Genomic DNA, 27,627 nt, shown 5'->3' on the forward strand with positions numbered 1-27,627 from the left:
AGAACTATGAGAGGTAGGTTTTGGGGGCAGCAAATGCAAACATTCGAAACAAGCAATTTATTCCAGCAAAACTAGCACAAACATTGTCTAGAAAAGAAAATTTAAATACTCATACTGAAATTATTTTAGAGGAACTACCTTTTACTACAGTCTACAGTTATTACTGTAATGAAGGATGCTATCCTAAGACTGCACATTTGGGAGGCCAAATTCAAAATAGGATGTGTCTAAAATTTCTAAATTACTATCAGATTACAGGATCTGAAATAGCACATTATTTTAAAATAGAAATGGAGTTTTCTCGCTGGCTCACCAACACTGAAAATGTTAAGCTGGTAAAATATAACTCTTTATCCAGGGCTCTTCTAAGCTACTGAAGGCAGAACAAGTTGTTGCCTAGGACAACAAAATATTTAGTGACTATTTATTTTATCTGTTTTTGTAGAGAACTTGTGGGCTAGGAGGAGAGGTTATTTTCTCACTTTTTTTAAAGGGAATAAGAAGTCTTGGGTTGGGCTGCTTCTGCTGTGCTCCCTGGAAAGGAGATCACATTCTGAAACTTGAAATAGAAACCTTCTTTTAGAACACTAAGATTTTAGACAGAAAATCAGATGATAAGGCAATTTATTTGCTGCCTGAATGGAGACAGATTTTGTTAGGGTACTTCAGAGACAGTACCCTCTCTGGCACTAAGAAGAGTAGGTTGCTTTAATAAAAAAATTATCTTGCATTATAAATCAATCATTTGTGCTACCTAGTGTGTTACAGGACAAGAAAATGATCCTGCAGGTGGAACACAATAGGTGCTAAAATTGCTCAGCTTTGATTATTAGTGCTAAAAATTGCTGCCAATCACCACCTGATTATAATTTGTTTTGAAGAGAGCGTGGGGCAGAGGGAAAGAAAAAAGAGAAAAAGAGGAAAAAACCCTCTGGTTTTAAGAGTCCTAATAAAAGAGTAAAGATTTACCTCAGAAAAGAGGTAAAAGTGATTGTTTAAAAATTATACCATTTTGATATGACTAAAATCCTTACATTTAAAAATAAATGCAGGAAATGGCAAACTTATTAAAAGAAATCTGCAAATTTCAATGGTTAGATTTACTGATCAAACATGCTTATCTTACTATGATTTTTTACTCAGAAAACATGATTTTTTTATTATTGCCACAATATCAGGAACTATAAATACAGAATTAGGGAAATTATTTCAAAGTACTTATATAATGTCTTCTATTTAAATAACCTCCAGTGCAAAATGACACCAGATGGATTGCAAAAGAATCATTATACTACCAAAAAATAAATGCCATGAAAATGTTCACAGTGCAAATGTTTTCTGTTTCTTTCTTTACCATGTTGTACTGTAAACTGAATAAAGCACCGTATTTGAACTAAAAGAAGTGTTTTTCCTCCCACTTCTCCTGAGTCTGAGCACTGCTGTGATACAAGGTGGGAGTGGGAAGAGGTAAACAGTGGATGGTTTGAAGAAATTGCCATGGTTTATGTTGTCTCCTGATCTTTTGCAAGTAACAGTATACAGGAAAGAGGATGACGTCTTTAAAAAGTATTTTGCATTAAAATGAGGAACAGATGGAAGTTTGCACATCAGATCCCTCAAGGCTACAAGATCACTACCTATGCAAAATGTTACATGCAAAAACTGTACATAAGAGTTAAACATGTTATGAAATTACAATACTGGCACATGGATTTGTTGAGGATAAAGAACTTCCAACAAGATTTCTAGAAACAGCCACTGCAATACTACCACATAACAACAGTTTCTAAATGATCAGTAACATCCACAATCATTTAGGAACTGAGTGACTGATGGAGCTGCTGCCAATATTTAAAGCAGAAAGAATCTGACTGCAGAAAGAATCATTTTCAAATGCAAGATCCAATGGAACAAACTTACTATATGATTGCAATTGGTAAGTATTTCATTCTTGCAAAAGAAACAAAAACGTGCATTATTAAAACCATTTTGAGACCTCTGTGAGTGCCCTGGATTAAAAAAAATCTACACAACTATTGTGTATGGGAAAAAAATTGCTATTTGTACAATATCTCATAACTTTTTGCAATGCAATGAACCTACTGATTCCATTTCAAAGGGAAATAGAGTAATTCAGAGAGTTATCCTTTGTATTTACAACTGCAGCATTTTTCTACTAATGTAGGAGCAACTGAGCAAATCCATATATATGTCTTACCTCATGAAGAAATAATGCATCATGATGAAAGCTATTCAGTTCTAGACCCATCTTCAGAGTATTTGATTTAAAACATATAAGCAATTACCCTGTTGTCAAAACAATGCTTAATATTTGGTCCTATTATTTATAGTAATCAGGATAGTTTTGCAAACAGATGAGCCAAAGAATTTGAAAGGATATTGAAAGTTTCCTTCATATTTCCTCAAACCAATCAAGGTTGTGCATTAACCATTTCAAAATTGTAGTTACTTAATATAAAACCACCACAAATGTAGTAGAAAAGATTTTCTTAAATGTCTTAATGCATCTTATACATAGACCACTATTTTACACTAATGAGTGAGAAGACCCAACGTTCAGTCTGCCTGGCAGAGAATTTGAAAGATTCCCATAAAACTTTCAAAGGCTAGAAATATCTGCTCCTCAGTACAACAGACACATTTGTTTTTGCAGGACGTCAGAGACATTTTCAAGCATTTTATGCTACCTAGAAACTTTGAAATACAAGACTTCTGGTTTTGCACAGTACATCAACGTGGTTGTCTCCACAGAAGTGGCATTTGCATTTGAAATGTAATAGTCCATCATCCAGCTTGCTGGAGAGTTCATTACTTTCAATTATATACATTTATATATAGATACATACATACACACATATATGTGTGTCTGTGCATAGCTGTTTTAAAAGTATTGGTTCACATAAATTAACTTCAAGTACTTTATTAATCAAGTACACCAGTAATATGTTCCTGAATGTTTGGAAATAGTGAACAAAGAAAAAGTCATTCAGGGAATTTTCCAAACTCAAAAACTACCGAAGTTATTTTTAATAACAAAATACCTAATAACTTGAGATCCCACAGCCTATTGCTAATGCAGACTCACAGTCTTGAAAGCTCTTCTGATTATCAAAATTTTTGGAGCCACTTCGAAAGCCACTACAGGAAGAGCTATGGGCATTTTTATCAGTCAGCAGTGTCTCTGAGAGATCAGAAAGGACTTTGGTCCAAACACTCTTAATTCTTTTCAGTGATCTGAAATCAGCCACAGGGCTCTGAGGTAGAGCGGAAAAGGAACAGGAATTGTAGATCTGCAGTCGCAATGTCTGAGAATATGTTCTTGAGATGTAATGTTTCATTCCTCTTCAAAAACTGCCTCTGCAGAGTGGCACGCTTGGGAACTTAAGTAATAACAAGAGAAGAGTCGTCACAGGGTAAGATGGCAAGCAGAATCTGAAGGACAGCCCCCCTAAGAAAAAGGCATCGTTGGATGCTATGGAGCACGGGAAATTAAGCTGCCAAGTGAGCACGGCACAAAATCCATCCGTTTGGTGTGTATTACCCAATCAAGCTGTGGGGTTGCTATTGACTTTGCTGGAGTAGATGGGGAGGACGCTAAATGAGACACTAACCCGGTCAAGGAATCTGAATGCATTATGCGGTCCATTTTTAAGTTCTTTAAGCAGAGACTATAAGTTGTGCTGACATTGTAAGTGCGTTAGTCAGGTAAGGCCCCATGAGAGCTTTGAGAACTAAGTTCAACACAGTGGTTTCTATCACTTAGAGCTATAGGCTCAAGCTAAATTTCTATAAAGCAATTCTGACTTTGAAATTAGACATGTAGACCGGCATTCTGCATATTGGAGCTGTACAGAGAAGGACTAGAAAGATACAGAACAAGGATTTCTGGAATTATGAAATGGCTAAATGGACTAAGACTCTGGTTTGTGAATGAGATGGCTGAAAGGAGAAATGATAGAACTGTGTAAAATGAACCACAGCACAGAAAAGATAAATGCATAAGGAATTCAAGGATGAACTTGCTGAATTGCCAGCAAGGATGTGTAACTTTTCCCTTCTTGTTATCTGAGGACTGGAGAGTGACAAAATTGATGCTAATTTTTGAAAAGAGTTTCATGGAAGATTCATGGAAATACTGGCCTCTAAGCCTGTCCCAGGTGAATTAGTAGGAATTTAATAGTGCATACAAGTACTGGACTCATAGACAAATACAACCAGGAAGAGTTAAAGTGACTGCATGTAAAGGCACCGCATATTGGTGTTCTTTGAAACAGTCAAAAAACATGTAGAGAAGGTTGATGATCTGTTTGATCTGCTTGTTTGCCTGGACTTCTAAAGTCTTTTGATGAAGCCACTCTTAAATGGCTTTTAAGAAAAAAAAAAAACCCAAAAACCCCAGTCATGGCATTAAGCCATAAGAAGAGGTTCTTTCATGGATAAATAGCTGGTTAAACCAGGAAACTGCAGGAGAAAATGCAGTTTTCAGAGTAGAAGAAGGTTCCTAGTGAATTCCTGAAGAGATCTGTGAATGGACGTCTGCTGTTCAATATATTTATAAATTCCACAGCAAAGAAGACTAGCAGTAAGATCACAAAACTTGATGATGATAACAACTCATTCAAGGTAAAAATGACAAGGACCAGTTAGGAAGAACTGGACCAATTCCAGAAGTCCCTGAGATGAAAATTACTAATGATTAGAAGAAGGCTACGCAGATTATTCATAATATGTTTGTCCTACCCATGTAGCCCTCCCTGGCCATCTGTTCATGGCCATTTTTACAGACAGCACAGTGGGTTAGGTAGAGCGTTTGATCTGTTTCAGTATGGCCATTTTCATGCTCTTTCATTCCTACAGTATAAAACCTGGTGGGCTGCAGTGAAATGATCATGTAGCAGCTTTAAATAAAACTAAAGAATCACTTTTTCACACAGTACCTAATTAAATTAAATGGTGGAACTTGTCAGCGATGTTGTGGAAGGTCCAAAGCATTTAGCAATGGAACTAATGGAAGGCAGTCCATTGGTAGCTATTTTCTCTCTCTAGTATCTTTGATCTGATCCTGAACAGCAATCATTATATCCTGATGTAAACCAGGAATGCAACTTGTGAGAGTATCAAGAACACCTCCCCAAAACCTTAAAATCTGGACAATAATTGAGTTTAAAAACTCATTTGGTAAACATTAATTTTACAGAAGACAAAGACCGAATCACCCATGTGAAAGATGGATGTACAAAAACAGAAGCTCACAGTGCAAGATGAACTAATTGAGAAGAAATGTAAACCAGGCCACTTCCATGTAACGCTCCTCCCAGGAGTTCAGCTATCTGTGATTCAAGGCCTACTTTCAGCACAGCGCAGCTGTGCAACCATTCTCGGTTTTCTTCTGACAAAATTGCTAAGGTGTGAGAAGGAGCTGTGAGAGAGCGCGCAGGCTAGAAGCATGCGAGGTAAGAAAGGTAAACTTGCAGGCATAAGTAAAATTATTGAGACAGGGGAAACTGGCACCTCAAGGATTCAAGGATAACACCACTCCTATGAAAAGGTATAAAATGCCAAGGGAAAAAAGGGAAATCAGAAGACAGCAACTCAGCAACATCACAGATCAGCCTGTTCCAGGGAGCAACAGAGGCCAGCCCTCCCCTACCTGAGTGATGACTACTTGCCCATTAGACTTAGTGACTCATTTGGTGGGGGTTGATTTAATGCCTAGTTCATTAGTTCTACAATATATTTTGTGTGTTAGATGATAAATAACTTGCTTTATGCTTTTAAGCTGTTTATATCTTGCCTGAAGATGTCTTTGGTAAAAGTTCCCTGAAGAGAGTGACTCCCCGAGGGGGAGGGTTACGTAAGTAATCTAGAATAACAGACAAGAATAATATGATTAGTCATGCAGAAGAGCATTTATACTTTAAAGCACAGGTGCACACTTTAGATGGGCTAGGGGATTTCAGAACATAGGGGACTCTTTTTCAGCAGGTTATATATATTTCAGAAAAGTTCCATGTAGCTACAGCATCAAATAAATGATACCTGAATCTGGGTACAGAATCCAACCTCTCTAATGAGCCAAGAAACCTGGCAGACAAAACCAGAAGTTTTGGGAAAGCCCATGCTGGGAGAAGGCATTCTGAACACTTACAATCCCGGGATGAGGAAATTGGAACAATGCTTCCCAGGAAGCACATACCTGAGAAAGCAATGAAACAAATGGATCTGGGAAAATTCTTGATCTAAATGACAAATGAGTTAGTGAAACAGAATCTAAATTTCAAAGTCTGGCTTGTGGAAAAAAGACTGAGGATGCTGGTGGGAGCTCACAAGAAACACAATTTAATAACTTTTAAAATTACTCTTCTGATTCAAATGCTTTAAGTAATTGCTGCTTGATTGTGCTTGAAGACACACATATACTATATATGTATACCTAAAAGTCTGAAAGAAACTAGAATGTAAGTTAGAGCAGACATTACCTTGCTGGAATAATTTGCAATAAAATGCAGGAAGCTGCATACTAAATTTGTTTCTTAATGCCAATGAGGTAGCTGGAGGACCAGAGAAGCTGAGGGAAGATGGTCTTTGCCACCGTGTCTCAGACCTGCTCCCTCTCTCATGTGCTTGGCATTCTTCTCGCAGTTTTTTTTTTAAATGTCCTTGCCTAGATGGTAACTTCCAAGGATGGCAAAACACTGTTGGAAATAGAGTAAGAACTGTTCTTTTTAGGAAGGTAAGGAGATTCAAAGCTCTGATCATTCCAGCGTCCTGTGGGAGTAAGGGGTAACTCACAAAGGTTAACTTTAATCATAGAGTCGTTTAGGTTGGAAAAGACCTTTAAGATCATTGAGTCTCCCTGTAAATCTAACACTGCCAAGTGCCACTAAACCATGTCCCCAAGTGCCACGTCTACACGTCTTCGAAATACCTCCAGGGATGGTGACTCAACCACTTCCCTGGGCAGCCTGTTCCAGGGCTTGATAACCCTTCCAGTGAAGACATTTCTCCTAATACCCAATCTAAACCTCCCCTGATGCAGCTTGAGGATATTTCCTCTCGTCCTATCACTAGTTACTTGACAGAAGAGGCCAGCACCCACCTCACTACACCCTCCTTTCAGGCAGTTGTAGAGAGCGATAAGGTCTCCCCTCAGCCTCCTTTTCTCCAGACTAAACAACCCCAGTTCCCTCAGCCGCTCCTCACAAGACTTGTGCTCCAGGCCCCTCACCAGCTCGATTGCCCTTCTCTGGACGCGCTCCAGCACCTCCATATCTTTCCTGTAGCGAGGGGCCCAAAACTGAACACGGGACTCGAGGTGCGGCCTCACCAGTGCCGAGTACAGGGGGACAATCACCTCCCTGCTCCTGCTGGCCACACTGTTTGTGATACAGGCCAGGATGCCATTGGCCGCCTTGGCCACCTGGGCACACTGATGGCTCATGTTCATCCGGCTGTCGATGAATACCACCAGGTCTCTCTCTGCCAGGCAGCTTTCCAGCCGCTCTTCCCCAAGCCTGTAGCGCTGCACGGGGTTGTTGTGATCCAAGTGCAGGACCCGGCACTCAGCCTTGTTGAACCTCATACAGTTTTCCTTGGCCCATCAATCCAGCCTGTCCAGACCCTTCTGCAGAGCCTTCCTACCCTCCAGCAGATCAACACTTGTATTAAAGCTAATCTTCTTAGCATCTCTGTATGTCAGCAGGGAGAGGTAAACTCCCCTAGGAAGCAATCCAGATAATTAACCATAATTTAACCACCCTGAATCATCCTCTGGATGACCCTTTCTTTCACCATCCTTTATAGTTTATAAAGGGAATTTAGGGAGGCTAGCTTCATTCAGCTGCAGGGAGACTTTCAAAATATGCTTTCTTCTTTTTGTCTTTCAAAAAATGAACTCTATGCTTTAATAACTTAATTGAATAGATTTATGTCCTGAAGTAGAAGAAAAGTATCTTGGTCAGCATCACACATGGAAGATCAGAGGCATGTGATAAGTAAAACTCACAATAGTATATTGAGGAGCATTATGATAAGGGATGGCCTTATTAGTAGTTTAGATCTCAGAAAAGAAAATCTAAAACTTCATGAACCTCACCCACAGGCATGTGAGTTGATGATCACAAAAAATGTAGAAAGAAGATAATAAAGAGTTTTCATTTTTTAAGATGTAAAGAAGGGCTTGTGAAAAATTAAACGACCCCTTCTCTCCTCCATTCTTTCCGCTACACTAGTTTACCTAATAGAAGATATTATCTCTACCTTAATCTGTTTCTACACCTCCACAAGCCATGGATGATTTCACATTGGCTTAATGGAAAAAAGCACCAAATATGGACTAAGGGGTTCCTTGCACCAAAACAGGAATGGCTTTTATGTCAAATTCAGTGGCTGCAACTGTTTAAAGTGATGACTAAAATGAAAAAGTTACCATATCTGTAGCCCTTGATACATTTTTATTGCATATTTGGTGTAAGTGGAAATGAAACTTCTAGCTCCATCTACAACTGAAGCACCAAGTGCCACCAAACCAAGGGTACTCTGAGTTCTTTTCAGGATGTTGAGTCTGTTTTTTCTCTTATTTTTCAAGTGCCTGGATTCTGACCTACTCAGGTCAGGAGTCCTATCCCAGAGTTAGTGTCTTTGACCTTTTTGCATTCCTTTATGAAAAACTTTCTGTAATAAGCTCTCGTTTGCCATTGCCTGAATGGGAAGTGAGACCTTTGAAATTGATTTCAGACAGCAGGCCTGCTGGTCAGAGGTAAGTATCTTGTTCTGCCAGACTGTACAATGCTTCAAACCAATTTTGTGTCCATTTCTGAAAGATTCCCCTCAATTGAAACAGAAAAATAACAGTAAATACTTTTCTAAGCTACAGATTTTCTCAGTGAACATTATATCATTACAGTTAGCTGCTATTGATTGGTGGGAATCAAATATATACTGACTGGACTAAAATAGAAATTCTGTTTTATTTACTATGCTCTTGAGTAACATAATCCAATATTATATCAGGTGGGAGAAATGTTTATCTGTATAGGTACCTATATCTATACAAATACTTAAACAACTGTCTAACAGCTTCTTCTTGCAACTCGTGGCAAAAGGGAGTGTTTTCCAAAGAAGTACAGGCCTTCAAAAAGAACATGAAGTTGAGCTTTAAAATTAGAGGGATATACACTGGTCTGGTTTATACTAATATTACAGAAGTGTATTCCTGTTAACTTCAGTGCAGGTACTTCCCTTTTTATCAGTTTAAGCAAGTTTGAAATCAAACCACAAGCCTTTAATGAGGTTTTAATGATCCACTTGGGGGAGCTAAAGGGTAATTTGTTTCCAAATTGATTATGGCAAAATGTTTGGGATGCAAAATTAAATTACAGGAGACAATGTGAGTGGAGTCTTCCACTCCTTTCAACTCAGTGCTGGCTGTTAATCTATATTAGCTTCTGGAGCAAAGGGGCCCCAGTTCTTATTAAAATTCCAGCCCCTTATAGAAAAAAGAACTGCAGTTATAAATAGCTTAGCAGCAGACACCCATAATAGTATCAATCATATCCTGACTTCAATTATACACCTACAACATACATTGAATGCAACAGACATAACATGTAAGGCAGAGTTTGGTCCTTACTCTTCCTTGACATTTTTATGCTACTTAACATTAACTGTAATGCAACAGCAATTAGAGGCAGAGATGCACTACCTCCCATATTGGAAGGAAGAGCACAGCCTTTCGTCTGTGAAGAGCCAATAAAATATGAAGTTGGGCTTTTCTCCATGTAGGGATTGCCCTAAAGTTCAGATAAACTGACAATACAGTTGGTTTCAAATGCCACAGCAGATCCAAAGCTATAATCATCTACCTTTTATAAAAGGAAACACCACCATTTCAGACTCATGAAAATTCCATTGGCAAAGCTGTACTGTCGATGTCTTCACTGTAACAGTACAAACTTCATCTCACTCCAAATTACTCTGCAGCGCAGTCCACATTAAAGCTTATGGTAACCATATGTGGGCATCTAATTTAACTGACTCATGTAAATAAAGTTTCAAGTAAAAGTGATAATTAAATAAAATATTTTGTTCCTCTAGCATAACTTACTAACTATAGTTAAGGTTTCCTTATTTTATGTTTAGTTTAGCCAAAGCATATGGAAAGAGTAAACTTTACAAGAAGTACTGTTGCTAGGCACTTTAAAAGCAAAAAGACTTATGCTTTGTAGCTATGAACTACCAAAATATATTTTTAAATGTCATTCAGCATCCTGAAGGCAGACACAATCCTGCTGATTGAATACCATACTAAAGACAATGGCAAAGCAAATGGAAGCAAAGGGTACAGTCAACCCAGGTATAGGCATGAAAGCTGTAATCAGTAGCAGTACTTGATGACAGTATTTGTAGTGCAATTTGCTTTTGTGCTTTCTCTTTGATATGTAAGGACAAGTACTAGAACGTACTTAGGAGGAACTACTGCTGTAAATTGATCAACTTACATTAATTAATTCAATCTCCCAGATTTTTTTCACAAGGTCCATCGATGTATAGCCATTAATTAGAAAGGATTTGGTATAGTCACCCAGTTCAATGGAATCCAGCCATTCAGCTACAGAGGTGGGGTTGTAGCCATCATGACCGATCTGCTTCATCTGAAAAACAGAATGAATAAGAATTACTGATGATATTCATTAAGCATCTTTCAGAACAGCAGTTATGTGTATTATTTTCTTTGGGTCAGAGTTATCTTATTCTCTGATCAACATTCTTTTAATGATTAGTACAACACGAAACAATTTTGTGAGCAAAAGCACTAATAAAACTTAGTGGATCTTTTTCTTATGGCTGCTTGCCTTTTAAGCCAGAGTATACTAAGACTGTAGCTGGAGTTCAATTCTTACTAGACATCAGAGAATCCATAAGTGAGGGAAGGCAAAAGGGTGAAGGAGACATTATTACTATCCTGACTGCACAAGAATGTCAGATTTGCACTTAAGATTTCATAGAAGGGGAAGAAATGAGGCTGAGGAATGGATCTTCCGGTATCAGACTGCAAATGAAATATATTGCCCTGGTTATATTATTCCTAATTTATTTCTCCTACTAGGTTATTGGATATTTTATAACGGTTGAATGCGCACTGTATTTTTCCACCCCCAGGGGAGGTTTAAAAAAGTCTCTTTCCTCTACCTGGTCACATTTTTCATGGAACTCCTGGGAATTTTACATATTTTAGATTGCTCTCTGTCTGTAAAGTTGCTTGAGATTGGACAATCGAATCAAATATTATTGGAATGGAATTGACAGAATGATGTACGCAGAAGGGCACCGCATGCGTTTATATAGCAACACAGGCACAGAAAGCATAATCACATATATCTTGTTTTCATAACTAACTAAGAAATACCACTGGCATCTTATTTTTTCTGAATTTTGTTAAGTTACTAAGAAGTAAAGAGCTGCAATTTCTCTTTCACAATTGTCTCTCACTGACACAAGTGAAGATTTTCAAGCTAGCCATTAAAGATAAAAAAGTGTAAAGCCTCTACCTGTGCAGGGTATTATGCCATGCTGTTTTTGTGAATATTAAAGTAATTTGCAATAGTGGCAGAAGTAGAACAAAGTAGAAAAAATTATGCAATAGCCTCAATTTTCAACAACATTATACGCATATCATCTTTCTATAGCAGTGTAACTATTGCTAACTTGATAATACACTGAACTGGCAAACTGTTAAGAAGCTTTAGAGGTTTAGACACCTTGTGTTTTGCACGGGATCTCCCGACTGTGTAAGGGTGACACTGCACATGATGAAAGCCAGTCTCCCATTTCTGCCTGCTTATGTATATTCCTGCTTTCTGAGAAACAAGGGAAGTGTGACAGAAACATAATGCTTTGAGCTTAAGTTTGAAGTGAGTGACAAAGTAATTTAAAAGGAGAGACTACTGATCTTAATATCTTGCCTGAACCAATTTATTTCTCACGGTTTATTTGAAATACAACTTGAATTCAAAGCAGAGAAAAAAATTAAAGTCTCCATTTGAAAGCCGCAGTAGTGTTCGTTGATCTGTCTGTTCAAATGCAGAAAGCCAGCATGTCATGATCTTGATCTTGATTTCCTGCAGTATCAGAGAGGAGTGATGCAGGCACACTGCATCGTGGATATGAGAGTTTACGCTTTGGTCTTTTGCTGCAGATGTTGGATATAAAATACTAATGGAAATATTTAAATGATGTAGTGAAATCATTATCTTAAATCATAAAAGAGAGACAAGAGAAATCACATAATTAACAATGGGAATCATAGCCTTTCAGGTCACTTCTGTAACAAAGGAGTCATGTTAGAAAGAGAAAGTCCAGTTTTGTTGTTGAACTTGACATTTTGGAATTTAGTTTCATCCTAATTTAGAATGAAATTCTTAGATGTCAAAAGCATGGCAAATTCTTCTTTCATTGTCATTCAGACTTACTTCAAATCTTAGATTGACAGTAGTCTGTCCAGCAGATGGCAAAAACATTGGCAGACCCAGGGAGCTCTGACTCCTGGGAAGCTTATTTCAAGAGCTAATTTGAAAAGAGGTATGCTTAAACAACTGACACTTGAAAAGAAAGGACCCAATAAACTGAAGGAGAAAAATCTAATACAGAGAAGACATGAAGAAGATGTACAGGGCCCACAGGGAACACATGACTTTTGAAAGATATAAGGTATTTTTGTTTCCTTTCGCTAACAAAGAAAAGCAAAGCACCTTTGAAACAATTTTCAACGTATCCAGATGGGGCACATTATGCAAATTATTTCTTTTGTTTATTACTATTTGATCTTTATGTTTAATAAATCCTGATTTTAACATGTTTTTTGGTTTTTTTTTTTGACCTGCTGATTGAGAAAACTTATGCAGTCTGGTCCGTAATTCTGGTAACTCATCAGCCTCTATGAAAAGCAAACACAGCATGGGAAGTTTCTGAATTCTCAGTTCCCACTGGAGATCTCCATCAACAGCGTTGTTAAAATAGATATCGCTCTACTACGGTGCGTTGCAAGGGGCTGCATGCAAGCAAACAGGCAAACAATCCAATAGGCAAGAGGCTGAGAACAACGGAAACGTATGCAACAATTTCACCCTTTGGATTTGGTGCCAATAGACAAAATCGCCATCGGGTCACTCTAGCCTACCTGAAAATACCCCCAGCTATGCCACAGGTACGCCCGTGCCCGGCCGTGCACCTTGCTGATCCCCCCCACCAACTCGCCCTCCCGAAGCGACCTTGTCCCATCCTCTTCCCCGTGGATTTGCCCCAGGACGTGGCTGTTGGCGGTCACTGCCGCCGTCCCTGCCCCACTCGCCTTGTGCGGGTGCTCCCTGCCCGCTCCTATTGCAGAAAATTAATCTCACAACTAGAATATTTGCCGGCAGTTTCAGCATGAATGCAGTATTTTGTTTTGTCATGAACCAAGAACCGCTCTCTTATCTAAAACATTTTCTAAAATGTGTCTAATATACGAAAATTAATAAACCTTCAGTATCCGTCCTCTTGTATGGAAAGTTTTGTTCTGTCTGTTAATAACATCAACTAGCTTATTAACTGTCATTCATAGCTGGCTGTTTTCCTTTCAAATATCTATTGACAGACAGATTGGTTATCTAGATGTGACAGTATCATTAATAGTATCTGCTTTTCATATAAAATGTTATGGAGTTTTTAAATAAAAAAAAATACTTTGAAATATCTGTCTGGAAGTGCTGCCCCTTTACTTTATTGGAGCTCCAGTTTAGTTGCATCTTATCCCAGTCCTCGTTAACAGGTCACGGCTCTTGGACTGTTAGTATTTTTTTTTTCTATACTGCACCATGATCTTAACCTCTCACAGATCATTTACACCCTTTAGATTTCCTTGCTGATGCTATTTGCTGATTGATTTTTTTTTTTTGAAAGAAAAAACCCCTCCTACCTACTGACTGTATTTCCATGTATAATATTTCAATCATTTCACACCAGCTTCAACACATGCACCGGTGGTGTCAAACATCTTAGCAGCTATTGGCATACTGTTTGACTCAGAGCAGTATAAAATCTCTAAGCTTCAGGTCATGACAGCCTTTCAAATATTAACTGCTCATAAATAGGGGCAGTGTTGTTCTTCTGCAGACACTGCTACTAGTTCATTCGGTTGTTATCTTTAAAGAACAATATCAATGTTAGCTGTTTCACTGCAGAGGATTTTAGCATGCTGACTATGGAAACGACCAGGAATGAAGCCCATAATTTAGAGAAAAAGAAATGCTTAAGAAAATATGATATAAATGAAGCATGGAAGAAGACATAAACCATAGATTTCTCTCCCAGGTCCTATTGATCTATCACTAGTATCACTTCCTTTGAAATGAATAGAAAGCAGAAGCCAGAAAGAGCTGTTTCTCATAATAAAATAGTAATATCAAGTAGCATCCTAATGGGTTGAGAAATCCTTTACAAGAGACTGTACGTCAGTCTTTTTACAGGTGCATCACTGCTATATCTATATAGTATTTTACATTAGGATAGAAAGTACTTGAGTTTTTTCTCCGAAGGGTAGCCAAATAAACATGAAGTAATCACATATGCACCAGAAGCATCATGGTGAATTCAGTAACATGGACTATTATCAGTTTTCTCTGATCTTCTCAGACAGATCTCAACACTGTGTGTATTAAAGTCAAGCTTTTTATCTGCTGTATAAGGAGAAAGAGATGACTTTCACAGCTTTTTAAATGATGGCTATGATTACAGTGAATTCACGCTTGTGTTGGTTTGCAAGAAAGATCTTTTTAGCAAGCACATAATGCTTTCTTTTAAACTGCTGGCCTATCTGAGAGATTTAAGCAGCACTTTTGGGAACTTGTATGAAATTATCAACTACCAATCTGAGTACTTCTGGGTGATTGTAATGGGGCGGGGGCTATCGAGTCTTTTTTTCCTGTCTTCGTGACTTGTCTGTTGTACATTATGTACTTTACAAACGTGATCGGTTGGACTTACGTTGTTGGAAGAGAAAAGCATTCCTCCTCTGGAGCGATGAAAGAAAAGGCTCAGGAGAGTGATGCTCCTGAAGACCCCAGGGCTTGGCTGGCCCGGGGCAGCACGTGGAGCTGGGGGACAGGCACAACTCCCTAAGAACCTGAGAAGACTTTGCCTTTGCTGCTGTTGAGAAAGGCATGGAGTGAAAATAGGGACCTGCCTGCAAAGACACAGTGGGTGAGGAAGGGCTGTGTATAAACCTTTTGGTTTTCTATTCTGTCTACCTTGTCACATATTTAAAAAGTTGCCTATTCAAGCTTGTGTTCTATTAATGTTTGACTTTTCTTTCCGCTAATCAAAAGCCTCCTGTCTTCTTGTGGAGCTTACTATAAAAAGACAGTACAGGCACATTCACTTCACAGCGCTGCCTGATTCAGGATCCTGCCCCAGTGGCAAATCCAGAAGACCACAAACTGAGTTCAGAGTTTCCTACCTAAGATCGCCAGCATTGCAATAGGCACCCTTTCTATGATTTTTGCAGTTGGAATCTGTCTTCTGAATTTAAAGTAAAAGAGATGCACACACATATTTTTTCTGGAAAAATTTAAACAGATCCACATCCAGAAGACTGAAAAGACCACCTAGCTCTTCATCAGACACAATGTCTGGGACAAGGGAGGAACAGGTCTCATTCAGTGTTACTGAGGATGATGTATGCAACAGTTCAGGACATTTCCATTGCATATAATGTAATCTTAAGAAGACCTAAATCTGGGATTTGTGGACTAAGTGGAAGCTATGGCCTTTGATCTCATGAGTTTCTATGAGTATAATTTCTAAAAGCACACAGGGGTTGAACTAGTGGTGACCTTTTTGGCCCAACAGTACTATGGTTTGGTGCCACAGATTTAAAAGTAATCTGATGCTTGTCCCTCCTTCGCATTGGTTTGCTTTGTAGAATAGTCTGGCTACACACTATCCAGCTTTCTGTTTGGAGGAAAGTAAACTGGAAGATCAGCACCAGTGATGCACCAAATGCATTTCAACCCCTAACAGGGACACAAAGATCTGAATCAAGTGGTTGATAACCTTATCACCAAGTCCTTCAATGGGAGAGAACACACATGTGCACATGGACCAAATGGTGGAAGTATACCCTTGTATTTACCGTCAACTGCCCTTAACTCTTCATGACTTGTATGTCATACAAATAGGCACTCTTATGTATCTCATTTTTGCAGACCCTTTCTAGGTGTTCGAGTTGCAACAGACGGTGGTGACTGCTGGAACCTCTTCTGTTCTTCCTACAACTGCAAGTGCTGCTCCTGCCTGTTTCATTAGGCCACACTGGCCAGTTTCTGTCCTTGCTAGTCCATGGTGGGCTGTGCCAGCCCTCAGAAAAATGTTTGCATCATTAGTCACTAAGATTTTTAGCTTTTGTTTGATGCTGGATGTCTTCCTAGCGAGTGTGTTCTCTGGGGCTGGGCAGCAGCGATTGTGAGCCCTGGGCTGTTCATGACACCTCCGGGGGCCACCTTGGTGCCTCTCTGGAGACCTCCGACCCTCTGCATGTGAGACAGCTGTGGAGAACGTGGCCATGGCATGCTGTGCAGGCAGAGATGTTTCTGAGACTGGAGAGGTCCGGCTGGGAACCCTCTGGGGCACAATGCCTTGAATACAATGTACTAACGGCATAGGCACAGGGGAGATGAATCATTGGAAGAGGGGGAGGAGGACATAGAGAAGGGTTTCTTGGTGAGAGGGAACACAGAAAAGTACCCTCTGACCTCGCCAGCCCTGACTCTCTAGCGGTCTTCGCGTCTCACTCCTCCTTCCCCGAGTCTCGGCAGTCACTCACACAGGCCATGTTAGCCTTTCAGTCCTCCCACCTCACCGACCATCTCCTAGCAGCTCCAACGGGAATGTTTTTATAGTGAAATGGCCTGCAGAGTTTCCAGATGGCACTGGAGACAGCAGTTAGCAGCCACACACCAGTAGGCAGAATAAACATATCTATCAACCCGGTGCCATTGAGGAGTGAATGGGTGAAGCGGGGAAGCCTCAGGGGCCATAAAGACATCTCCGCTCCCTTTGTGTGGAGGTGGGAGTGGGGACAGAAATTCAATGGCACAAGGAAACAGAGATCCACTTCTTTGCAATCTTCCCATTACATTTGAAACTCTGCAAAAGACATGCAGCGTTAATCACATTTTGCTTGTCTTACTCCAATCACTCCTGCTTGGTCTTCCCTTCATCTGGGAAGGTGCAGCGACCTGAGGACAAGCACCATCCTTGATGCTCTGAGAAGATTCAAAGAGAACAGAGGGCCGTGCTTATAGGTGTTGAAGAAACTGGTCTTTGCTATTTCAGCCTGTTAAAAAGTTTAAAAGACTTAACTGTGTCCTTGCAGGGGCTGTGCAGGACATAGCCCAGACCTCTAGTTTGGGAAACACTGGAAATGTTTGTGACCAGTCTGTCGTGCAGCCTGCTATCTTGCAGGCAGTTGGCGAAAGCCATAGTCTCCTTTTACACAGCATGTGACAGAATTACAGTTAAACTGGGTACTTGCTCCATTTCTGGGTATATATGGTGTCATGACGTGGTGATGCAGAGGGTGCATAGCATTTCCCATGAGGCAGGCAGTATCCAGATGCTGCTAATACTATTGCTGCCCGTAGAGAAGATGCTGGTGCTCCCTCTGAATCCTGCGCTGGAATTACGGACCGTATGGATATCAGAAGTCTTTTTGATGACTTGAATATATGTTCATAAATATGCCTCAGTGAGTAAAGGTGTGGGACAACTGAATGGCAGTCTTTGTAGCTTATAGCTGCCTGCGGACAGGTTGCAGATGGGAATGTGGATCCCATCAGTGGCCCTTATGGAGCTCATGAATGAATACATGAAGGGAGAAGGTCTGGGGCAGAACAGCCACACCAGCAAAGACTCCCAGAAAGAAATTGTCCATGTCTTCTTTCTCAGAAAAAAGGATGTGCAGAAAGTCGAAGTCAGCTCATTCAGGCTGTCATCCTAGTCTAGTTGCCATAAAAAGAGAATAGTGCTTCCTCTCATATAGCATATTTCTTTGCCTGCTGACTATTCTCAGAGCAGTCAGTAGGCACTGTGGAGTCAACCACAAATAAGAAAGTATAAAAGAAGCAGGAAGTGAAATAAGACTTAGTGTATGGGCAATGGTGGCAGGACCAGTGACATGCTACTGTTCTCTACATGATACAGATAAATGACAGCGTGCCATGTCTAGAGTGGCTCACTGATAGGCTTAGGTAGGAAGGAAAATGTTTGTGAGACTGCTTTCATCACACAGTTTTGAAGCACATGCATGGAGGGGATATTTGGTCTATGGGACCAGTCTAAAGCTAGTCTGAAGTAAACACCCTGGCCTATAGCATGGATGTATCTAACTGCCTTGTTTTACTGATCCCTTCCTATTGTGCTGCATTACTTAAATAATGTAGACTACACATTTGTGTTTCAGAGTTAAAAAATTCATGTGTTATGCTGGATTTTAACACTTTTTTCTGTGCTTATGGCTAAAGGTCTTATAAGCAGTGTAACGAGCAGCTGAGTGGCCTCCTTCCAAACCAGGAAAGTAATTCCCAGAGGCATTAGAAGGAGGAAAAACAGCACGGTAGAAAGCACCTCCTTTGAATCCTGTTTTTCATCTTCACTTCCAGAAGAGCAGAACCAAGCAGTCACAGCCAGAAAGGGTCATAAATGTTATGATACCAGTTTGCAGCATCTCCTAATTTGGACACTGTCTTTAGGAATGGAAGTTGGAGTGATCTACCTTTTAGCTGTGTTAAATGGGAGAGAATTAAACACCAGATTCAAATCAGCTTGCTAAGATCTGGGATGTCTAAGCCAATAGCAACATAGCAATAGCAAACAGATGATGTGGTCTTTCTCCCTTACATACACAGCATAGCTAATGTGCATATGCACAGTAGTTCTGTTTTCCTAAATGCCAGACTTACTGTGCTTGCACAAAAGAGTGTTACATATGAGTAATAGATCCAGCACTTTTTGGAAGCACAGCTTTACTGCTCGTATAACACTGCTCACAGAGAGCGTGTGCTCATAGCCTGCTCATATCCTACTTCTTGTCTGGTTCTGCAAAGCACCCAGGAAAGAGGCTTGGCTGCCTGCACACCACTGCTATGAGATCCCCAAACTTGCTTTGTGCTGAGACCTCTCCGTGCAGGAAGGAACAAGCTGCATACTTTACGAATAGCTCTGAAGCCAGGAGAAAGCTGCTTTCAGCTAACATCTTTTTTCCATCTGTCAAATGAGAGAACATGTTCCCATTATGCGCTGGGAGAAGGAGCATCCCACACAAAACCAATCCTTTTTCTTATCTAAGTTCTCAGATAAGCTAGGATAATTCTTATTTTCAAAAAGATTTTAGTTTTGAGGAATTCATTGAGAAGTCACTTGCACATAGGTTTTGGATGCTGAAATAACTTGACAATGCTCCTTAGGTTTCCTATGTCACTTAAGTGTGGCAAAAATTTTATGTCATGCCTACTACTATTTTCTTAGTCAGTTAAGAATATCCTGCACACAATTCTTTTCTCAGTATTAATTTTTTTCTCAAGTTCTTCTACTTGCAACTTCAGTATCTTTTTAGACATTGTGTCCACCTCTTGACATGTCTGAACTGCCTTTTAATAAAACATATAAAATCCTTCTCCAAACATTTATTGATTTCATTCTTTTCACACAAAAAAATATTAAATGCAATATCAAACTCTGCTACGGAAGTTGCTCTAAGACTGATGTCATGTATAAAATATTTCCATTTCAAGAATTAACTTTACAAATTATATTTCTACTGGAGTGTCTTAACCTTATCTAATAATAATAAGCCATAAAGAGCTTTAGTTAATATTAATGTGAAACTTGAATAACTTAAATTACATCAGTGCAAGATGAGAATTTGGGCTACTAGCTCTAATCCAACAAAAATAAAGGGTATTTTGAAAAGCAGAAATCTAACCGAAAGATTTCAACTCTACCTATCTCTTACAAACATACCAGTTTACCCTCTTTGGAAATGTTCTCCTCAAATTCAGAATCATTAGGGAAAAAATATTTTGAGAAATCTGGGTAAACATACATTTTATACTGGTTAAAGACTGCATAAGAAACTACAATGATTAATTCATCTATATTTGGAGAGATATGTGGGGTTTTTTTCCCATTTAAAACAACTTCAAGCTCTAGAAAGTTGTTCCTAAACAGGCTATTGGTGTTTGAAATCTAGAAATTCATTCTTCAGGAAGCCAGCAATTATGAGTGAAACCAGACAGTGTTTCTTTTCAGCCACTAAATGCCTGTTGCATTTTCAGGCTGCAGAGATGAATATTGATGAGAATAACAAAAAGAGCTTTAAAAAAAGAGTATTTATACTTATATAAGGGGCAAAACCTTGACAATAGATTTGTTGCTTGATTTTTGCCCTCTAAGCTTATTCAATACTGCCTGAGTATATGGCCCTAAGGAAGTGATGTTCCATAGATGTTTTTTAAAGCACTTAACTTCCATCTCAAAATCTGAGTTAAAAAGTATCACAAGACAGGAAATATTAATAGTGAAACTAAAAATAACATAATCAGCAATGCTATTAAGTACTAAAACAGAAGGAGTCATCAAATTTTAAATTAAATGAGGAACAGAAAAGAGGTACATGTTCAAAACAAACAAACTAAAAGAATTTTTACCTAATGAGATTCAAATTAGCGAGACTCCAATTACGGTTTGAGATCTTAAAATATTTAGATGGTATGCCCTATTTTGAATGTATGATGACAGAGCTGAACTTATCAACAAACAAATAGATGTACAGAAATGTTTCACGGTTCCTTGCAGGATGTGAAAGTTTTTTAGATCTTCAGCAAGCTGTTGTGAATACAGCAAGGGTGGGGTTACATTAGATAAAACTTACCATGATCCCAGTTTTGGGGCCCCATAACTATTCTGACAGCTGTGCCTTGAAAAGAACTTGGTTTTGAATAGGAAATTATGCATTTCTACTATGTAAGCTCTCTTGCGTTGCTGAGTCATTTAAGTGAAGAAATGTGATGCACAGCTTCAGCTTTCGACTGCCTTTGTTTTGGCGTAACAGTCTTACATCAAAGACAGGTTAAAAACGTAGTCCCTGAGGACTGTTTTTTCTAGCTCAACAGGGAAGCTGCTAAAGACTACCTCACTGTGCTTAAAGCCGTTCTGCGTTACTTAATTATCTTTGGTTCAGAAGATGTTGATTCTTCCAAGTAACTGCATAACCACCTTGTTCTCAACTGGTTTCAAGAGCATCTCTAGATCTTGATTCTGTCCTCCTTTCTCACATCAAGCACATTTTAAAAAGACCTCAAGTTGGAGTTTTTTGACAGAATCTGTTCTCAGCTTTAGTATACTCTCCAGAAGCAGACATTATTAACAATGTTTTCATAAGCACCAGTTACTGAGTGCAGGTAGCACTAAAATGATGATATATTAACAATCCATTCATTAATTTTGAAAAACTTAATTAAAAAGACAAGAAAGCTGATCTAAGAAGTATGAAAACCAGAAAAAATATTTCATCAGCTAAAAGTGGGGATCAAGATTACAAAATTTTGTTTGAATGATAGCATTGCTGAAAAATTCATAAATTCATAGTTAAATCTTAAATATCTATTGTAATTCACCACCTGCTACTTTTATATACCCTACTACTTGTATCATTTATCTCACTTGTCTAATATGGTATGTGGAACATTATTGTTTTTAATAATCTTCGGTGTTTCAGTGCATAGACTAATATTGTAGGATATATGGATTGACTAACACATCCAGATACAGAAATTGTTCACAACTTCTGATTTTTCCCCATACAGAAGAAACCCTTGTTCACTTTTACAAGTGATCCATCCCGTAAGTTTTGATGCATGAAAAAGCCTCTTCCAGCAATGTCAGCCTCATGCTCTAGACTGAGTAGTCCTTTAATAACTCTTCTCATTCTCCAACATTATCAAACTGCAAGCAGACTAATCTCTATTTACCTCAGTTATTCTACACATGCTGGTCCCAGGACACTCCATGCAATTTACACTAGGTTTTATTCCTGCCCTGATACCTTGCACTAAGTATCTGCTTCACATGTAGCAGCCTTCTGAGCCTTACTGGTGTCTACTCCTCCTTATACAGCTTTCCAAAATCAAATAGTAGGTTTTCACGCTAGGCTCACTATCTCTCTTGTTTGGAATGCTATTTGAAGCCTCCACTGATATATTCTGGTACGCAAAATATAAGAAAAATCCCTTTCTATCACTGATTTTAAAATCCATAGTTTAAATCAGCTAGCACCAAAAATGATTGGAGAAATGACTGCAAGCTATTCACTCTGCAGCTGAGAAGCAAGATTCATGTACACAGCAGCAAATCAAATATGAAGCCTGCAGGAAGTCTCCGTATCTTACATGAAAGGCAGGTATTAGGAAAGCAGTGTTTCATCCAAGGCTTTTAAGAATACTTATATAAGGGGCAAAGTATTTCCAGGCCAACTGCTATGTAAAGACAGGCATCTGGGATTCATCGACAGCCTTATTTACACATATGTAATGACAATCTATAAACAGATTGAAAAGCCCAAAATAATCAAAATACCTTCTAAACAGCCATCACTTCAAATTACAGATTTTACTCTCCTTTGCTTTGTTTCTCAATTACATCTATACAGTCCAATGCAATGACATTATTTTATGCCACATTTGCATATGCAAAAAGCATGTCTACAAAAACAATAGAGTTATGTTTATCTCCATTCAAAGAAGTGTTTTAAATAATGTGAAAGCTGTAGGTGTTAGTTCCCCTGCTTGGATAATAACAGAAACTGTACCTTTGGGAGAAGCTGGATTGCTTGGAGTATTCTCTGTCTGTGTCCAGAGTTAAGGATTCCTATTTCCAAGAGATCCTGGTCCTCCATTACATTGCTTCCCTAAAAACGAAAAAAAAAAAAGGTGGAATAAAAATGAAAAAATAGCAGATGCCTTTAGTAGCCTGAAACAAGACCTGCTGTTGCACCTAAAAAAGAACACTTTGCTTCACTTATAGTACCTGACAAGAATCATCAATTACTGATGATTGCGTTCATTTTCATGATGACAAAACATGGTGGAAGGTGATTGAACTCATGGACAACTACTATACTGCTGGCAGCATTGCCAGTGGAGAAATTGTAGCTCTCACTCAAGCTAAATACCAGATGTGAACCTTCCTTCATTTGACTGGAACCAAAGACATGACTACAGAAATGTTCAGAAACTCATCATTTTTCAATTCCCCTCCTACCTCACCCAGCTATACATGATGCTCATTTTTCTCCAGACTGGAAAATACTTAACACAGAATAAGATGAGCAGAGTGGTTGAGGATAAAATTATTGTTAGTAAAATGGTGAAGAAAGGGAGCGGTACCAACAAACCCCATACAGTCCCCATCCCCCTAAATTTAACTGTACCAGTGCAATCCTAACTTTACCTGTCGCTGCTCTTATCTCCCTGCTCGTGGGCAGGTCAAATAATTCCTAACACGCAAGTAGCTGAAGAAGACCATCAGTTCAAACAATACACAAAACAATTGCCCCCAAGAGTCCATAAAATAAGCCTCCACAATTCAAGCCTCGATTCTTAGGAGCTGCTAGCAGTAGGAGAGGACATATAGCTACACAAACAGGATAACGCGTCTCCTAAGTTGAAGGAGTCTGGCACAACCTAGACAGTAAGTTCAGCATCTGAAGGTTAAGGTACTCGATTAGCTGGCAGTGACTATTTGGAATCACAGGAGGCACAACAGTAGCTGCAGTCAGGGATCAAATCAAGATGGTTCAAAGTAGGCTGGCAAGCTTGTATTCCTTTTTTAGACCACCTTGTTTCAGACAAAACCTCGGCTTTGTTTAAATTTATTTTATTTTTAAAAAGCTTCTAACTATTACAGTTGCAAACAAAACCTGCAAAAACCAGATGACCTGTCTTGAACTCTTACCCCTGTTGGAGTCTCATGACACTAATTTGTTAGAAGCAAGAATCCTTATTATTCATACTCATTTAACATCATCATGAAATAGGCTTTATGTGAGCAAATCCGTGAAAACTTCATCTCCCCCTTTCCATTTGGCTTGCTGCTTCTGACTCAGTAGAGCTTTTAAGCAGCAGCCAAATGAAAAGCTAATAGGCGCACAACAGAACATGCTTAAATACTTTGCTGAATCAGGGCTTAATAATGGATATGAATTCTTTCTGAGTATCAAAGCTGCTGTCCCCCAGCAACATAGCTTTCTTTCAAAGAGCACACTGGAATATGCAATACTTCACCCTGCTCAGCTGCTAAATCTTCACTCTTTTCAGATGGACTGATTAGTTTACAGATGTACTCTTGAGGACTCTCAAGTGCTACTCTGCAGAGTATCCTGCAAAATCTAGGGGATGTCTTTTTAAGGCAATCATGGAAACTTTGCAAAGCTATTACATTTGAAATTATATTTCATAGTAAGTGGTATGATTTAGGGCTACAAGTCTGCAAATCATATCCTAAAAGTTTTTGCGTGCAGCATTCCGAACAGGGGCAGGCAGAGACCTGCTCCAAAGGGAGAAGCTGTGCAATCATTCCGGTTTCAGTGGATCACACGGTGTAAGAGTGCGCGCAGCACAGGCTGTGCAAACAGTGATAGTGATGAGGTGGGTTAATACCCCCTTCAGCTCCCTGGTAAACAAATACAACATCTAATTTCCCCTTTCTTCCTTTCTCCTTTAAATAACCTAAAGGAGGCTGTAAACTTACAGGAAGAACTGAGAGAAAAAAACTTCCATTTTGGGCTGGATTCTCCAGCTGCTGGAAATAGCTAGAATGAATGGATTTAAGGGAACTGAGCCAACCGAGAATCCCGTCCAAAACAAAGGCTATACATTTTCATTCATTTTAATAAATGCAGCTATTTTTTTTACAGCTTTCACTTCCTTTCACTGTTGTTCAGATTTCACCTTTCATTGCTGGATAACGTTGCACAATCATGGTGTACTCACCACTGAGCTACTACACACTGTTTACTGGTGTCAGTCACCTTGGCATCCAGCTTCAAATATTGCAATGTTTAAAACCCAAATCAACTAACACTTAGGCACAGGAAAAATCCTGTCTATTTGAACATAGTTGCTGCATAGCAGAGAAAGCATTATTTTATTAATTCTTTACTACTGTTTTTTCCTTATATATTAGTTCATATATTTTGTTTCTTTGCAGCTGGTATTATACATTTTTTAAAGTATGTCAGGGTTACAAAATCAAATATCTAAAACTCAGGAAAGCCTGGAATTCATGTTGCCTCCTTGTCCCCAGTCTAAGAAGACAACAACCTGGTCTTTCAATGTGCTCAGGTTTTGGAGCTTTTGCTGTGTGTTACCATCAGTGCCAACAGTAGCAGAGACTCATCTCTCCTGTAAAACAGACTTCATTGTCTCCTGCCATGGAGCTAAACCAGCTCTTTGTCTTTCCACAAGAGCAAACCAGGAAACTTTAGATAGTCAGCATGAGCCCCTATTGCTTAACATAGAGGAGTAAAACTGATAGTAACAGGAAGCTGCTGTCTGCTTTGCAGGCATACCTGCGAAGAGAAAGAAAGTGTTCCCTGTATTCCTGTCTCCCTGGTGTCTGCTCCCATTCTCCCTTTAATCCCAGTCCCTGATTCTTTTTTTACCTGGTTACTCTTCTTGCACTCCTCCAGTCGCCTTCCACAGGGTCCTGTGTTGAGAGTGAGGAAAACCTAACTTCCTTCTGCAGCAGATCAGAGGGAAGAGGAGAAATTCTCCCCCTGCTCTTAGCTGCCATGCACACACTTATTATAAGCTGGGCCAAATTTAACCTCAATTAACTTTACTGAGATGACGTGGTAAATGTAATTAAAATGAATATGAATGCAAGAGTGCCTTTTCACATTACTTCAGCCTTAAAAAGAGCTGAGCTATATTAGCTGAAACATTCACCAAAAAGATTATTCTAGTAGACACCTAGAGAATTTGAGTGCAAAGATTTGACTTTGATATGCTTATATACAAACCAGGTTCTTATAACAGGAAATATGGGACAGCAATCTCTACTGGGGTTATTATGCTTTTATTATGTAATAAAAACATAAGAGGCTTTGTGATATTGTAGTTTCTTAAGTGTATAGGAAAACTTAGTTGGAAGGAAAACTTACTCCTTGGAATTAAAGCAATAGGAATAAATCAAAATTGCTTATACTAGGACAGATTCAGTTCTCATTCAGTTCAGCTTACACTGTTGAAATTCCCGTCTTCTTAATGCATAAGAGATAGTCTTACTTATGAATTAGAAAGATCCTGCCTCTGAAGTTCCACTTAGGAAAAAAGTGTGGCTAACCCCCACCCCCAAGGATTTGTGGTTCTACACAACTCTCAGGAATATCATCTTTTTCCCTGTAAGCACATACAGGAAGCCAATCTCCTGAGTAAGAAGGCAGTAGTTTCACAGAACAGTTGGGCTCAAGGAGGAAGGAAAAACGACTCTGCATGTGGGAGACTGGAGGCATATGAAAAACAACACAATTTAAAAAACCCAGAAATTTTGCCAAAATCTGAGATAATTCCTATAAATAAGTTCAGAACAAAATACGTAATGGTACAGTATGAGATAAAGATTTTACTGGCATTTATTTGGGTTGTTCCACACAAAATCACCTCTGGCACTCTCTACCTGAAGTTAATACAGTCTTTCCTCCAAATGCTGGATTAGACCTTTATACCAGATTCCAAATGTATGGAAGTACAGATATATGTACACGGAATCTTTAGAAAACAATTTAATCTGGAATATGTCAGAGTTATAGCAAAAAAAATTACTCTCTCTATTACAAATAGCCTAATTTTAATACATTAAACAGTTCAAAGAACATCTAAAATCCAATCAAAGCATAAGATTCATGAACTTGTAGACAACTTCATTTACTGTCAAAACAGAACAACTTTCAAGATTCTTAAAAAAAAAGACCAATTCTACATCCTGAAGGAGCAAAAGCACTTTGAAGATTTGTCCCTGAATATAATAAAATACGGTGATTGGAAGAACGTATTAGGATGGCAGGCATGACTGTATGTTTTTCATTGCCCCCTTTTTGTACCTATGTTTTTAATCTTCCTTCATATATTTTCTGTGCTGGAGACCTATGGTGAAAAATTCCAATGTTTGGTTCTGTCACCTGGTGTATGCATATCACAGATAAGGCCTGGTGGGCGTTCAAAGGGCCTTGCCAAAATCTCTACCGATGCGTATTGCACCAAATCTCACCCTGGCTGACTGAGACTTGACACTGCAGGAGCACAGCCGGGGGGATCTGAATGGAGTTGGGGCAACAGGTCTCATATGTGGGCTTACAAGGCTCCTGGAAATATGACCTGGTGCAGAAAGGAAAAAAGAGAATATGAGAGGCGGTCCGCTTAGCTGGAGTATCTGAGAGCACCATCATTCCTGCCACGCAGATGAGAGAGGTGGGAGCACGGCAGGAGCCGCTGGGGATGTTCTTCCCTTATACGT

General features: G+C 39.1%; 1 protein-coding gene across 1 annotated transcript in view; it reads right to left on the reverse strand.

Annotated features, from left to right (window-relative positions):
- ANKS1B (ankyrin repeat and sterile alpha motif domain containing 1B) overlaps positions 1-27,627 on the reverse strand; it is a 425,224-nt gene that overhangs the window by 142,891 nt on the left and 254,706 nt on the right. Inside the window, 2 exon segments of the mRNA XM_010561984.1 lie at positions 10,521-10,673; positions 22,922-23,020. Coding sequence (XP_010560286.1) covers positions 10,521-10,673; positions 22,922-23,020 — 252 coding nt within the window.

This window comes from Haliaeetus leucocephalus, unplaced genomic scaffold, assembly GCF_000737465.1.
Source record: "Haliaeetus leucocephalus isolate CR32 unplaced genomic scaffold, Haliaeetus_leucocephalus-4.0 Scaffold151, whole genome shotgun sequence".
Lineage (NCBI taxonomy): Eukaryota > Metazoa > Chordata > Aves > Accipitriformes > Accipitridae > Haliaeetus > Haliaeetus leucocephalus.